The 14,871-nt window shown below is 52.0% G+C and overlaps 1 protein-coding gene across 1 annotated transcript in view; it reads left to right on the top strand.

The window, feature by feature from the left end:
• PAPSS2 (3'-phosphoadenosine 5'-phosphosulfate synthase 2) overlaps positions 1-14,871 on the top strand; it is a 30,910-nt gene that overhangs the window by 11,843 nt on the left and 4,196 nt on the right. Inside the window, exons 2-11 of the mRNA XM_018911122.3 lie at positions 2,130-2,235; positions 3,610-3,845; positions 4,743-4,881; positions 5,145-5,263; positions 5,364-5,477; positions 6,099-6,210; positions 11,180-11,385; positions 12,566-12,701; positions 13,583-13,851; positions 14,112-14,341. Coding sequence (XP_018766667.1) covers positions 2,130-2,235; positions 3,610-3,845; positions 4,743-4,881; positions 5,145-5,263; positions 5,364-5,477; positions 6,099-6,210; positions 11,180-11,385; positions 12,566-12,701; positions 13,583-13,851; positions 14,112-14,341 — 1,667 coding nt within the window. The remainder of the gene's footprint in view (positions 1-2,129; positions 2,236-3,609; positions 3,846-4,742; positions 4,882-5,144; positions 5,264-5,363; positions 5,478-6,098; positions 6,211-11,179; positions 11,386-12,565; positions 12,702-13,582; positions 13,852-14,111; positions 14,342-14,871) is intronic.

Raw genomic sequence — 14,871 nt, 5'->3', positions numbered from 1 at the left:
CTAATCCAAGACATACTTACCAGTGTCCTAAATTGTCCCTGCTTTAGGGGCCAACATCCAGGTGTTGATGTTGTGATGATGATTGGATTATCTACTTAAATATGTTTGATTTGCAGTGGCAGGGTTAAAACCCCGAGAATCAAATCAGCAGGACAGCCCTGCATCTGATTAAACCCCCTCCACTGCTTCTCTCTGCCTCCCAACCATCCTGCAGGATGTGCTCTTCCTAGGCAAAATCTCTCCAGGATTTGCTGTCAGGCCATTAATGATCAGTTTTCCTGGTGCCTTCACTCCTTCCCACCACACTTCAGCTCTGGCTTCCCAAACCATTCCTAGCTGGTGGATGATGAGGTGGGAAGTTGGTCTTTCCCATTCCCATCTAAGCAAGCTCCCAGCCCAGCCATCCAGTTGCTCAGGGTTGGGAAGTGTTTCCTGGGAAGTTTATGAAGAGAGCAGAAAAACCTGAGGGATTTGGTACATCTGGAGCTCCCAGCAGGTGGGAGAGGTGTGACAGTGCTGCTGAATTGCAGAAATGCCCTCAGTGGTGCTTTCCCAAGCTCCCAAAGGTGCCAGTGTGCAAAATAACAGCTCTGAGATGCTCACACAGGGCAGATTTATGGCACAGCACCCTGTACTTAGAACAATCTCCTTACATCAGCCATGTAGGAATGTGCCAGATCCTGCATCTTCCCAAGGCATGGATGTTATCGTGGCTGATCTCCTGTGGGACACAGCCTGAACTCCTGGGGATGGGAGGAAATTAATCCATGGTGCTGCTGTCTCACCTTTCAGAGCTTAAAATGGTCAAACTTTTGACAATCCCCCACAAAAAAGCCCACAAAAAGCAACAAAACAGAACAAACCACAGAAACCAAGTCTTGAGCTATTTATCTTTTATTCTCTGAGTCACAGGATGTGGAGCATTCACTCACCTTTTCAGGGGCAGGTCCAGAGATGTTTTGGGTTTTTTATAGAAGCACAGACTGGTTTGTGTTGGAAGGGACCTTAAAGCCATCCAGTGCCACCCCATGCCATGGGCAGGGACACCTTCCACTGTCCCAGGCTGCTCCAAGCCCTGTCCAGCCTGGCCTCGGGCACTGCCAGGGATCCAGGAGCAGCCACAGCTGCTCTGGGCACCATCCCCAACCTCACAGGGAAGGATTTCTTCTGTATAACTACCCTGAATTTCCCTTCTTTCAGTCTGAACCCACTCCCCTTGTCCTGTCACTCTGATGAACAGTCCCTTTCCAGCTTCCCATAGGCACCCTCAGATACTGGAAAGTTCTGTGAGGTCTCCATGCAACTTTCTCTTCTCTCTCTCTGGATATGTATCCCGGATATATTCATATCCTTGTTCCCTCCTTGTTCTTTCCCTTGCATGCCTCAGTTGGGAACTTCATCCTCTCAATGAACAAGGTCTTGTGGATATTTCGTGTGGAACATTCCTGGTGGAGGTGCTGTTGCTGGAGCTGCAGGGCACAGCCAGGCTGTTTCACCTGCAGCTCTGTGGATACTCTGGGGTCAGCAAGGTTAGGAGCCACCAGAATTAGGAAGCACCAAAATTCAGGCCTCTGGCTCAGCGTTGTGCTTGGGAATGCACAGGGACACATCAGGGGCTGTTTCCTCTGCCTCCCATCCATCCCATGTGTGCCCAGCTGGGGGCTGCTCCTGCCCCAGCTGCAGTTCTTGTGTTACACAGCCAGTAAATTAGCACCTGAAGTCACTCTTGTTTTGCAAGCCTGATTAAAATAATAGCTGAGGCTGTCTGTGTTTGAAACTGTCGAGAAGGCAGGGAGGGTGTCTCTGTCCAGGCTCTGTGTCCTGCCTGCCCTCAAGGGGGATCAGTCACCTGGCAGAGTCACCTTCTCCCTTCTCCCTGCTGGCACGAAGGCATCACCACCAGAAACACCCTGAGCAGAGGCAGGGAGCCTCCAAAAAATGAGTCTGTGCTGCTGAGACAGAAATCCAACTCACACCAAAGCACCAGAGTTCGCCGTGTGAACCACCAGCCCGTGCTACCTCATTCATTAATGAATTTCTCTCCCATCTGTTTGTCCCAGCAGAGATTCCCTTTTGCCCTGAGAGCAGCCAAGGTAACAGAAGTGCTTTGTTCTGCTCTGTTTTCTCAGGGATCCACCAACGTGGTTTACCAAGCCCACCATGTCAGCAGGAGTAAGAGAGGACAAGTCGTGGGCACCAGGGGAGGATTCCGAGGCTGCACCGTTTGGCTCACAGGTATTTCTGCCAGGCTGTGAAAGCCTGGCCTCACCTGTGAAACTCCATGTCAGGTGGGGATTTGGGATCTGCAGGGAACGTCAGCGCTCCCTGCGAGCCGGGAATTGCAAAACATCCCCACGTGGGAAACTCAGACACGCGGTGCTGGCGCAGCAAGATGTTCTCCCTGGCAGCTGCTGCCCAGAACTAATGTTTTTATGGATTTCCCAGCTGCTCTCAGGCTCCTTTGAACATGTCAGAGGCCCTCGGGGTAGCACTTGTTGTTCCCAAGTGTGTAGCTGAGGAAGCCTTGGCTCCAATCCAGCCAGTCTTTGGCAGTGGAACGTACCCGGGGCTGTCCGAAACGCGGATATTTTCATTCAGGAGCGGTGGGAAGTTCATTGGGACGTGTAGGTCTGCTGGGTTTGAGACAGCACGAGGCAGTCACCTTGTCTGGAGAATAAACACTCCCAGCCACAGAGGCACTCTGGAAGCAATCCCTTGCATTGGTTTTGTTGCCCTTCTCTTCTGTCTTGAAGTATAAACTCATTGTTTGGGGATTAGGGGCTGCCAGAAATGACAATTGCATTTCTCGTTTCTAATATTTAGACAAGTCTGTCTTTTGCCATTTGTCCAGTTGTTCCTTTGCTTGTTAAATATTGGCATTTTCTTTGACTGCTGGAGGATGTTGAAGGACATGCTTGGAAGGATTTGTAAAGCCATTCTGATTGGCCTTCCTGTCACCTTAGGTTGTAGATGCTGGATTAAAGCACGTTTCTGTTCTGTTCTCCTCCTCAATTTTGAAGTGCCCAATCTGCTTTTGTGTAGTGTCTGAAGCCAAAAGCCCAACCCCAGGAAATTTCCTTCCTTTTTTGAGTATTACTCAAAAATCTTGTGTCTGGAAGGTTTGAGCTTGCCTGGCTGATGATTATTCTTTGAAATATACACCTGGAGAAGGAGGTGATGGGGGCCCTTTGCTGCTGGAGCCTGTCCCACTCCACGTGGCTGCAACAAGAGCCTTCTTGGGTTCAGAATGGGATAGCAGCTGGCTCTTGACAGTGGGAGCAGGGGGAGGAAGAGGAAGATGAGGAGAGACCTGGAGGAAGCAGCATCCTTTCAAACCTCCCCTGCTTCCTGGGACACAGCATGGCCTGACGAGAGGCTGGGCTGTAGATGCTTTTCTCAGGACATTAATGCCACCCCTCCAATAAGAAAGGCTGAGAAGGTGAAGGTTCACCTGTGAAGGTTCATTCTTCATCTGTGAAGGACAAATCCAACTTCCTTTAGGAAGGATTGAGGTAGGGAACTTCAGACAGAAGGAGTTTGGCTGCCGGTGTCACTCGTTTTCACTCTCTTGACCTCAAACCTGACCCCTCGCTTTTCTGCCTCCCCCAGGCCTTTCTGGAGCTGGCAAGACAACCATTGGCTTTGCTCTGGAGGAGTACCTGGTGGCTCATGGCATCCCCTGCTACTCCCTGGACGGCGACAACGTCCGGCACGGCTTGAACAAGAACCTGGGCTTCTCGGCCCAGGACCGCGAGGAGAACATCCGGCGCATCGCCGAGGTGGCGCGGCTCTTCGCCGACGCGGGGCTCGTCTGCATCACCAGCTTCATCTCCCCCTTCACCAAGGTAAGGCTGTGAAGGTCCTGCTCTCTTCTCAGCTTCACCTCAGATGATGAGGATGGTTTGTGGAGAGGGTTTCCTAAAGGCACAAATGCTTGGTAGAACGCTGCCGACGCACAACCGCGCGCGGTCATGTCAGCAGCGTTCTACCAAGCATTTGTCAATGTTTGGAGGGCAGTGGCCTTGCTGGATAAATTCAGTGCTGCACCTTGGTGAAAAGCTAAGAGGAGCTTAAGATCTCCCTGCTGTCAATTCCTCAGAGGTAGAAAAGAGTCAGAGAAGCAGCACAGAGCTAAATGCACAAATGCTTGGTAGAACGCTGCCGACACACAACCGCGCGCGGTCGGTGTTTGGAGGGCAGCGGCCTCGCTGGATAAATTCAGTGCTGCACCTTGGTGAAAAGCTAAGAGGAGCTTAAGATCTCCCTGCTATTAACTCCTCAGAAAAGAGTCACAGAAGCAGCAGCCTGTCCTAGACCTCTCACTGCTTTTTTGGAAGAAGATTTGACTGCGATTTTCACTTCTGTGGCTGCTGTTATCAGGGTGATGCAAGCAGTTCCTTTTTTCGTAGAATCAAGGGATCACTGAGGTTGGAAAAGACCTCTGAGATCGTCAGGTCTGACCATTTTCACATAGGGCAGATAATTATTCACAATCTTATGTTCTGCTGTCCTGCCCAACAAAAAGATCTTGAGGTTTTGCATGGGAAAAGATAAAAACAGATCCAAGTTGTAGATTTTTACAAATTTTTTTTAAAGCATCTGTAAAGAAAAGAGGGAAGTGAGATGCAAAACTTTATTAGAACTCATTGAACAAATCTATAAGAAAGATTAATTTACTTGTGTCAAAATCCAGGGAGGTCTTTTTGCTGCAATTCAGATTTTTCCCATCTTTCTTCTAACAGGATCGTCTAAACGCACGGAAAATCCACGAGGCAGCTGGACTTCCTTTCTTTGAAATCTTTGTAGATGCTCCTCTAAATATTTGTGAAAGCAGAGATGTGAAGGGCCTGTACAAAAAAGCAAGAGCTGGAGAGATCAAAGGTATGGAGGAGTGAGATCTTATTTTGCCTTTTGCTTTCCAAAGCTTTGGATGCCTTGTCCTGGCAGTGCCACAATAGGGGTGGGTGTCTAAAGGCCCTTGGTAGTGCACAAGAGGATTCTGTTCCCCTAATCTCACTGTCACAAGTGTCACTTGCTGTACCCAGCATGGTTGAATGCCCCCTGGTTGTTTGTGTAGTGTTCTTGGCTCTTAGGCACTGATTATTCCATTAAAGGAAATTAATTTGGGGGTTAATTGTCCGTAGGATTCACGGGGATCGACTCAGAGTACGAGAAACCCGAAGCTCCCGAGCTGGTGCTGAAAACAAACATTGCATCGGTGTCTGAGTGCATCCAGCAGGTCGTGGAGCTCCTGCAGGCACAGGTGGGTCACTTCTGTGGCACTGGCAGCTTTGGGACACTGCCTTTTTGGTGTTCCCCTTAAAAACAGTGTGTTCCAAGCGCTGCCTGCCTCTGTCTTTCAGAACATCGTGCCCCAGGGCTCAGTCAAGGATGTTCTGGAGCTCTTTGTGCCTGAGGATAAGCTCAGCAGTGTCCGGGCTGAGGCAGAGCAGCTGCCAGTCCTGGAGATCACCAAGGTATTGTCACACACAGCTTCTGACACCACTTAGCTGCTCCAAGGGTGGGAGCTTCCAGGAGGATGCTGCCAGAGGGGCCTGTGTTCTCCTGATGGCCCTGACCTTTTTGGCTGTGGTTTATGGCGAGCTGAGGTGGGATCCTGGTCCTCAGCTGTTTTCTGCCATGCCTCCCCTCTGTGTGCTGCAGGGTGTCAGTCTCCTCTGCTGTGCTCATACAGCCCACAACTTCAAGCTGCCAGAGGGTTTGGTGGGATATTGGTAGGCCCTGGCACAGCATGCCCAGAGCCTGTGTGGCTGCCCCTGGATCCCTGGCAGTGCCCAAGGCCAGGCTGGACGGGGCTTGGAGCAGCCTGGGACAGTGGGAGGTGTCCCTGCCCATGGCAGGAATAAATGGTCTTTAATTCCCTTCCAACCCAAACCAGCCTGGGATTCTAAGCTGTGCTGTGAAACTGTGTGAGTCTGGCTTTAAAAGCCCCAGGCTACATCCCCCATGTCCTTCTCCCCCTTATGAATGTCCTGTATGTGAAGCAAAACAAAGTGGAAATGCTGTTTCAGCAGAAGGGAAGGAAAAGCAACCTCTGGGTGTGACAGGAGTGTGACCCCTCTGGGTTTGTTTTGCAGCTGGATCTGCAGTGGGTGCAGGTGCTGAGCGAAGGCTGGGCCACTCCTCTGACAGGATTCATGCGGGAGGCTGAGTACCTGCAAGTGCTGCACTTTGGCACCCTGCTCAACGGTATGGATCCCCTGTGCCCTCCTCTCCTGCCTGCTGGCACGCTCCTGAAGGTGGCCAAGGTCACCCTGCTGTGGCCACAGCCCTGGCTCACAGCTCTGACACCTCTCAGGGTGCTGCTCAAACCTTCCGGGAGTTGTTGTGTGGCTCTTGTCGAGCTTGGCTGTACCAGGCTGGGAATGGAGATGCAAACCCAAGGCCAAGGAAGCAGGGAGGCTGCCAGGCTCAGCTGGAGGTGGGAGGAGAAGGCAGCTGCTTCTTGGAAACAGGAGGAGAGCCTGGTTTTGCCCCTCACCCCATTTCCCTGCTTCTTCAGCATGTTGGCTTGAAGTAAATCTGATTTATCAATGCATTAGCAGCCTGCTAGAGGTGCTTCATCCCTGGAAGAGGCAAAGAGTGCTCAGGTGATGCCCATCCACAGCTGGGACTGGGGCACAGATGTTTCCACCACCTTTCTCAGCTGTGGATGCTGTTGCTGTGACTTCAACTGCACGTGGGGTGCTCACACTGGGGTTTGTAGATCCTGGCAGTGATCTCTGCCTTCAGGGATCTGGGATGTGGGTGAGCAAGTCCCTTTGAACCTTGCAAGCCTTCTAGACAATCCCGTGGTCCCACAGGGCAGAGATTTGGTGCTGCTGCTCAGATTTGGGCACAGAGGCGAAGCTCAGGACTGCTCACTTTGCACTGTGGGAGTGTCTGCCTATGGGGGCCCTGCTCCCAGACACTCCATAGCCTTTCACCTCCTGCCCAGTGTGCAAACAGCATTCTGAAGCACATGTCCCTGTTATCAGAGCCTCCTCTGTGGTCTTTGAGCTGCCTGTTGTGCCTGGGGAGGTCGCAGAGTGCCCTGGGATGGCCACGTTGCTCCAGAGCCCCGTACTTTGTGCTGGAGGCTCATCTCAGAGCAGATCTGGTTTTGGGGTGCCCCCCCAAACCTGCCAGCATCCCATAGCACATCTCCTCTGAGCTCTGTGGGCAGGGGTTCAGGTTTTGCAGAGCTCTGTGGGGAGCAGGGACAAAGGGCAGGAGAAGAGAGCAGCTTTGCAGGGGGATGAGCTCTCCCGAGCAAGCTCTGTGTAGCAGAGGGCAGCAGCATCTGGAGATCCTGTCTCCACAGGGCTCTCCAAACTCAGCACCAGTGTGGTCAGGCCCTCAGGGTGACATCTGAGTGGGAGGGAGAACACCAGCTGCTCCTGGAGAAGCTTTGGGAAGTGGTGGAGGGCTCCCTCTCACTGGTGTGGCACTGCCCGGGAGAGGCTTGAGCCTGCTCTTCCCAGAGCCATGGGCTGCCTCATGGTTTGGGCAGCTCCTGTGGGTTTTTGGGGACACTTGTTCCAGCAGCAAATCCCTCCTGGATGCCCCAGCAGGTGGGTGATGTGCTTTGAGTAGGGCCACCACCAGGAAAGGGGGTGCAGCAATGCACTCTGCCAGGAGGGGTGACAGTGACAGTGACTCTGGAGCTGTTGGATCACACTCAGCGTGAGGCTGTGGTAGGACCATGGCCACGCCAGCAGGAGCTTTTAAATGCTTTGAGTCTTGAAATGGTTTCTGTAAGGTGCCCCTGAGTGTTAATTATCTTAATTATGTTTGTGTTCTCCCAGGAAAGAGGCGCTTGGGAGCTGGTATGTATGGAACTGTTCTCAGGCTCTGCACAAATTACCTCCATGGAGATTCTTTTTGACTGTAATTTTTTGAGATTTATCAAAAAAAAAACCCATTGAAATTACTATGAAATTACTATGAAATTACTACAGCCATGTCCCATTTAAGATCCAGGCAGTTTTGACATGGCCTGACACACCCCATGTCCCAGGGACCAGTCTGCACAAAGATCCCAGTTGTGTAATTTTGTAATTACCTGCACTGGAGTGATCTTTTGTTACCTCTCCATCCTGCACTTGGAAATGGAGCCTGAAGATCCTTGCTTTCAGCAGCATTTGTTGGTTTCATCATGCTGCTTATTTTTTTTTTTTCCCTGTGCTGGCTTCACTGACTGATCATTACTAATATGATTTAAAGGTATGAAGTTGATATTGATTGGATCCCCTGTGAATATAATTATGATTATTCATGTAAATTGCTGCCTGGCAGATGAATGACAGCCAGTCGTGAATTTAAAGTAAATGCAAATATTTTCATAAAAATTAAAGTAAAAATCTACATCATAGCCAAAATCCTCAAATTAAGACTCTCAAGGGTCCAACCTGATTTCAGTCAGATCAGAATGAATTGAATCAGTGATTTGTTTGTGACTGGAAACCCATTGAAGTGACCAATTCTCTTGTATTGACATTGGAATATTGTTAATATCCAAATATCCAAGGAGAAGTGGGAGGACCTCAGTGGAACACTGGAAAATTGGGAGAGCTGGGTTAAAACCAACATGGTTTCAAGCTATGAGGGACAACACTGAAATTAGAAACTAGGTGTGCACTTACAGGCTGACAGAGAAAACAGATTAAAAATGGGCAGTGCAGAGATGTAAAGGAGGAATAGCAACATAGAGATAGCCAGGAAAAAACCCAGACAAGGAAAAAAACCACAAATTAAAACTGGATGTGGTGGAAGAGGCAGCCCAGGAGGTGTGCAGGGAATAGGGTGCTCCAGGGAACAGCAGCCTGGAGCCATCCCCACAGAGGTGGTTCTCCTGGAGGGGAAGGCATTTTCCAAGCACGTTGAAATTTTTCAGTTATCCAGGGCTGCATTTTGCCAGCACATTTAAATTTTTCACCTTCACAAGCAGCTAAAGAAGAAGAACCAGGGGAAGGGAGAGTGCAGGAACTTATGAGATGCTCCAGGTATCCTGGAGACACCTCTGGCCCTTAGACAAGGAGCTTTTTTATATTCTGCTAACACCACCTTTTATTAGCAGTGCAGAGAAAACTGCTGCAATGACTGATTTTCCATGAAAACCTCTGTTTCCTGTGCTCCCAGGGCTGGTTACAATTCTTGTCCATGCAGGAGGGTGTTCAACCTCTCCCCTTCAAGGGTTGTGAGCATCCCCACTGCTGCTGGTGTCCCTGTGTCCTGGTTTAGGCCAAATCTGGGAGAAAACCTCCAAAGAGGTTCCTCTGGGAAGCAAATTCAAGCAGCCCCTTCCCCAGGTGGTTGAGGAAAATATTTCCTTGGAGAAAAGTGGGAAAAAACCCTGTTTATTTAGCAGGCAAAAAAAAAAAATTGAACAATAGCACAAAAAATGAACAATATTAAACAATAGAAGCTCTCACTGTTCTGAAGAGATGGCAAACTCAGAAAGTCCCCTCTGTGGGCTGTGGCTTGGCTCAGTCAGTCTCTTATCAGTCTCTCACCAGTCTCTTATCAGTCCCTCTGGTGCTGGAAATGCCATGGCCCATGCCCAGCCTGGTGGGCCACAGGTGGAGCTGCAGGTGTTCTTCTGGGTGCTCAGTCCAGAGCAGGTTCAAACAGGTCCAAGAAAAAGTAAAACCACAGTGCAGGGAAATTTTCTGCCTCAGCTAGCTAAAAACTAACTAAAAGCAAAGGAGAGCTCTGTCCTGCTGTCTGTCTGTGCTGCAGACAACACAGTTGTGGTATTCACATTCTCTGATAAAATCCCTTTGCCCAGGATTTTTCTCCTGGGAAGCTGAGAAGCCTCAGAGAAAAGGAAAATAATTCTTATCTCATTGCTTCTCCTGAGTTATGCTCACAGGTGGAATGTGTTTGGAGATTGTTCACCCACAGGTGATTGTTCCATTGGATTCTGCTGGGAGTTGTTTTCACTCCTTGGCCAATCAGTGCCAAACTGTGCTTGGGCCTCTGGCAAGAGCCAGGAGTTTTCATAATTGTCTTTTTAGCCTTCTCTCTGTATCCTTCCTGTATTCTTTAGTATAGTTTAGTATAGCATTCTTTAATATAATACAGTACCATAAATAATAAATCAGCCTTCTGAGAACATGGAGTCAGGTGCATCATTCCTGCCTTTCTCAGGACATTCCCAGCAAATACAGTAACACAGTGCAGGAGCAGGATGCGGGGAGCAAGCGCAGTTTGTCCTAACAAACTCCACACTCCTTTTCTCCTCCTTTTGCTCTCAGAACTAATCTTACAGGTGCAAAACCTATTCCTTGGTTTTGCTAAACAGGGGGTACAATCCAGCACCATAAAGCCACCCCAGGACACCCTACAGGACACGTAGAGGCTGCAGGGTGCTGAGCCCCTCTCTCTGTCTCAGATGGTGTGGTGAACCTGAGCGTGCCCATCGTGCTGCCCCTGTCAGCAGAGGACAAGCAGCAGCTCCAGTAGATCAGCCTTTGCTGGGTTCAGGGATGTCCCCAGCAATTGAGATCAGCTCTTGAGTGATTAGCAGCTCATTGTGATTTCAGCCCTTCAGCTTGCTAGGTGCCTAGGCAGGCAGACTCAGGGAGGGAGAGGAGAAGGCCGTTTGGAGTTCCACAGCGATGTCTTTATTGAATCTTCTGAGAAGGGTTCCAGTGACAGCTCTTCTGCCCCAACTGGGCTAAAACAGCCCTTTATATAGGGTACAGGGGGATCAGAAATGGTCCAATGGCAAGGGTTAAAGGAAAGTGACCTATAGGCTTACAGAGAGATAAGCAGGGGTTCCAAAAGGCAGAAAAGGGACTTTCTAGAAAAGGGACTTGGCATTTCCTGTCTTTAGGCTTCTGCACACCACGGGGCCCTTGCAGAACCAGGGCGTGCTACACTGCAGGGTGCTGAACCCCTCTCTCTGTGTCTCAGATGGCGTGGTGAACCTGAGTGCTGCCCCTGTCAGTGCAGGACACACAGCAGCTGCAGGGTGCTGAGCCCCTTCTCTCTGTGTCTCAGATGGTGTGGTGAACCTGAGTGCTGCCCCTGTCAGTGCAGGACACACAGCAGCTGCAGGGTGCTGAGCCCTCTCTCTGTGTCTCAGATGGTGTGGTGAACCTGAGTGCTGCCCCTGTCAGTGCAGGACACACAGCAGCTGCAGGGTGCTGAGCCCTCTCTCTCTGTGTCTCAGATGGCGTGGTGAACCTGAGCGTGCCCATCGTGCTGCCGCTGTCGGCAGAGGACAAGCAGAGGCTGGAGGGCAGCGCGGCGCTGGCGCTCCGCTTCCAGGGCCGCCGGCTGGCCGTGCTGCGCCGCCCCGAGTTCTTCGCGCACAGGAAGGAGGAGCGCTGCGCCCGCGTCTGGGGCACCACCTGCCCCCGGCATCCCCACATCCAGGTGGGTCCTCAGGGCTGAAACCTGCCCAGGGCATGGAGAATGAGCTCTGGCAAGGTTTTGGGCACCAGCTGTAAGGAATGGTGGCTTGCTCCAAGCCAGCTAGCTGTGGACCCCAGCCTACACCATCTTACGTAGGACAAGAGGTGCTCCACATAGGGACTAAGTGCTGTTTAATTTCCTAGACTGGAGAACACCAGGTCATCCAGGTGACTCCCCAGGTGGAAAAAAGAGGGAGTGGTCTTCTCCCTGGGGGATTTTGAGCTCAGAGGAAGGGGGCAATGTGATACAAGTGAGGAGGGGCAAAGCAGGAGGAGAGCATCAACACTGAGGCTAAGGAGGTAAAAGGGAAGATCGTGTGATGGTAGGATACAAATCACATGAACAGTGCAAATTACCAAACACCCAGTGCAAATAACTAAATAACTATTTAGTGCAATACAACACAGGTGGGTCCTGCCCCTCCCTGCCACGGGAAGCACAGCCTTGGGGGTAAAACATGGCCAGGGATGGAAAAGTGAATTTTTCCAAGGTTTTGAGGGTGATGGGTTTCCTATCTGTGCTTCCAGTTCAGCTCCTCACTGGGAACCAGCCAATCCACAGCAGGCAGGACTGAATTTTGTTGCTACCAGCCCAGCCTGAGCAGGCAGGACTGAATTTTTTGGCTTTTCCCTACAGGCAGCCAGCAGGGTTGGTGTGTTTTTGCCGCTTCTCTCTTCCCACTTAGTCTGTGGCAGTACAAGGAGCATTGTCCTTGGGAAAGGGAGAGCTCTGGGTTCCACAGAGTGACTTGAAGTTTCTGCTTAAAAGGGCTACAGCTGTGCTGGTTCTTTCCCCTCCCTTAAAGTGCCTGGTTTAATTAATCAGCAGCAGGTGTGTGCCTTGCAACAGGCTCATTCCTCCTGTGTATTCCCAGCAGGAAAGCAAAGGGGGAGCTGGAGGAAGGTATTGTGCCCAAGGGGAGGCCAGCACCCAGCTGGGTGGGCAGTGAGTGGCTGCTGCCCCACTTGGTGAGGTTTTGCTGCCCAGGACATTCATTCACGTGGTCACTGCAAAGGTGTTTTCCACATGGGAGAAGGGAAGGTCATCCTTCAACAGGGTTGAGTCTCACACTTTTCAAAGGAGTCTGGGAGAGGGAGGAGTGTGCTGTCCCCTTTGCACTGAAGGTGTGTGTAATTCCCAGATGGTGATGGAGAGTGGAGACTGGCTGGTTGGTGGAGACCTGCAGGTCCTGGAGAAGATCACATGGAATGATGGGCTGGACCAGTACCGCCTGACCCCGCTGGCTCTCAAGCAGAAGTTCAGGGAAATGAATGCTGGTGAGTGCCCTGGGTGACACCAGTGACAGGGCTCTTCCTGCCCCACAAGGCCTTGGTGTGATCCATGACTTCCTCTCAAGCCCACAGCACTTCCAGTGGCTTCTGGATGCTCCCAAAATGGGGCTGTTTGGGAGGGTGGGCAGTAAAGGAGGACTCAGGGCATGGCACAGGTGTCACAGGGCTCCTTGCTTAGGGTGCCACTGAGCTTGAGGAGGTGACAGATCACGTAAGACACCAGTGCAGATGACCACTGCAAGCATTGCAGCAGAGCTGATAGGGCTGAAATCAGCCCCAAACAAGGGAGTGCAGGGAAAATAACCTTGGCGGGGCAATGTGTGTGTGTGAAACACTCAGGGCCTTGTTTGTGTGGAGACAGGGCACACACAGGTCTGTCATGGCACACAGGGCACACACAGATCTGTCATGGCACACACAGGTCTGTCATGGCACACACAGGTCTGTCATGGCACACAGGGCACACACAGATCTGTCATGGCACACACAGGTCTCTCATGGCACACAGGGCACACACAGGTCTCTCATGGCACACACAGGTCACTCATGGCACACGGGGCACACACAGGTCTCTCGTGGCACACACAGGTCTCTCGTGGCACACACAGGTCTGTCATGGCTCACACAGGTCTGTCATGGCACACACAGGTCTGTCATGGCACACAGGGCACACACAGGTCTCTCGTGGCACACACAGGTCTGTCATGGCATACACAGGTCTGTCATGGCACACAGGGCTCACACAGGTCTGTCATGGCATACACAGGTCTGTCATGGCACACAGGGCACACACAGGTGTCTCATGACTCTGTGGAAGCCCAGAGCGTGGCAGTGACCCCAGTGACCCCCCCACCTCTCCCCTGCAGACGCCGTCTTCGCCTTCCAGCTGCGCAACCCAGTGCACAACGGGCACGCGCTGCTGATGCAGGACACGCGGCGCCAGCTCCTGCAGAGGGGCTACAAGAACCCCGTGCTCCTGCTGCACCCCCTGGGGGGCTGGACCAAGGACGACGACGTCCCTCTGGAGTGGCGCATGAAGCAGCACGCCGCCGTGCTGGAGGAGCAAGTCCTGGACCCCAAGTCCACCATCGTGGCCATCTTCCCCTCTCCCATGCTCTACGCCGGCCCCACGGAGGTAAGGCAGCCCTTGGCTGCTCAGCAGGGCAAGGCAGGCAGCCTGTCCATGGGGGCTGTGCTCACTGCATGCCTGGAAAACCCTGGGAAGGGGCTGGAGCTGTGTCCTCACTCTTGGCTCCCTGTGTGGTTTGCCTGTGCTTGCTGCTGCTGCATCCCCTGCAGAGCTCAGCTCCATCAGCTCCCATCCTCTCCTGGGCTGTGGAGGGCTGGGGAGAAAGGACACCCCGTCCCCCAGCCCTCAGTGTCCCCTCCCTGCAGGTGCAGTGGCACTGCCGGGCCCGGATGGTGGCGGGGGCCAACTTCTACATCGTGGGGCGCGACCCGGCGGGAATGCCGCACCCCGACACCAGGCAGGACCTGTACGAGCCCACGCACGGGGGGAAGGTGCTGAGCATGGCCCCCGGGCTCACCTCCGTGGAGATCCTGCCCTTCCGAGTGGCTGCCTACAACAAGCTCAAGAGAGCCATGGATTTCTATGACCCAAACAGGTGAAGGCAGCAGCAGCAGCAGCAGCCGCGGTTCCCTCGCCGCGTGGGGTTTGCGCGCGCCGCGGGCTCGCGGATTTTTGGGGACAGGGAAAGGTCCCCAAGGAGAGGAATGGGGGAAGAACCTGGGAAAGCCACCCGTGTGTTCCACCAGGAGTGAAGCTAAAGGTGCCACCAGGGAGGACAAGCAGCACGGGCTGGGGGCTGAGAGGCTGTAGGAAGGCAGACTCCTGCAGGTGGGAAGGGTTGTGGAGACTGCAGCTCCTCTGGGATGAGGAGCCCCGAGGGTGACTCAGGCCTGTGGTGTTTGTGAGGATCCCCTGGGTGAGGGAAGAGATGAGAATCTGACTCCCAAGTTCTCAGAAGGCTGATATGATATATATTTGGAATGTGGTCTGGACATTGTTTACTAGTAGGTGACTGTTTGATTGGTTCCGTGTGAATTGTTTTTAAATAGTATATCATATCATATTTACTATATTATATTATATTCCTATATTATATTCCTATTATTTTCCTATATTATATTCCTA

This window comes from Serinus canaria, chromosome 6 (genome assembly GCF_022539315.1).
Source record: "Serinus canaria isolate serCan28SL12 chromosome 6, serCan2020, whole genome shotgun sequence".
Classification (NCBI taxonomy): Eukaryota; Metazoa; Chordata; class Aves; order Passeriformes; family Fringillidae; genus Serinus; species Serinus canaria.
Note: the sequence above shows the minus strand (reverse complement) of the source record. Positions and strands in the feature narration are given on the sequence as shown.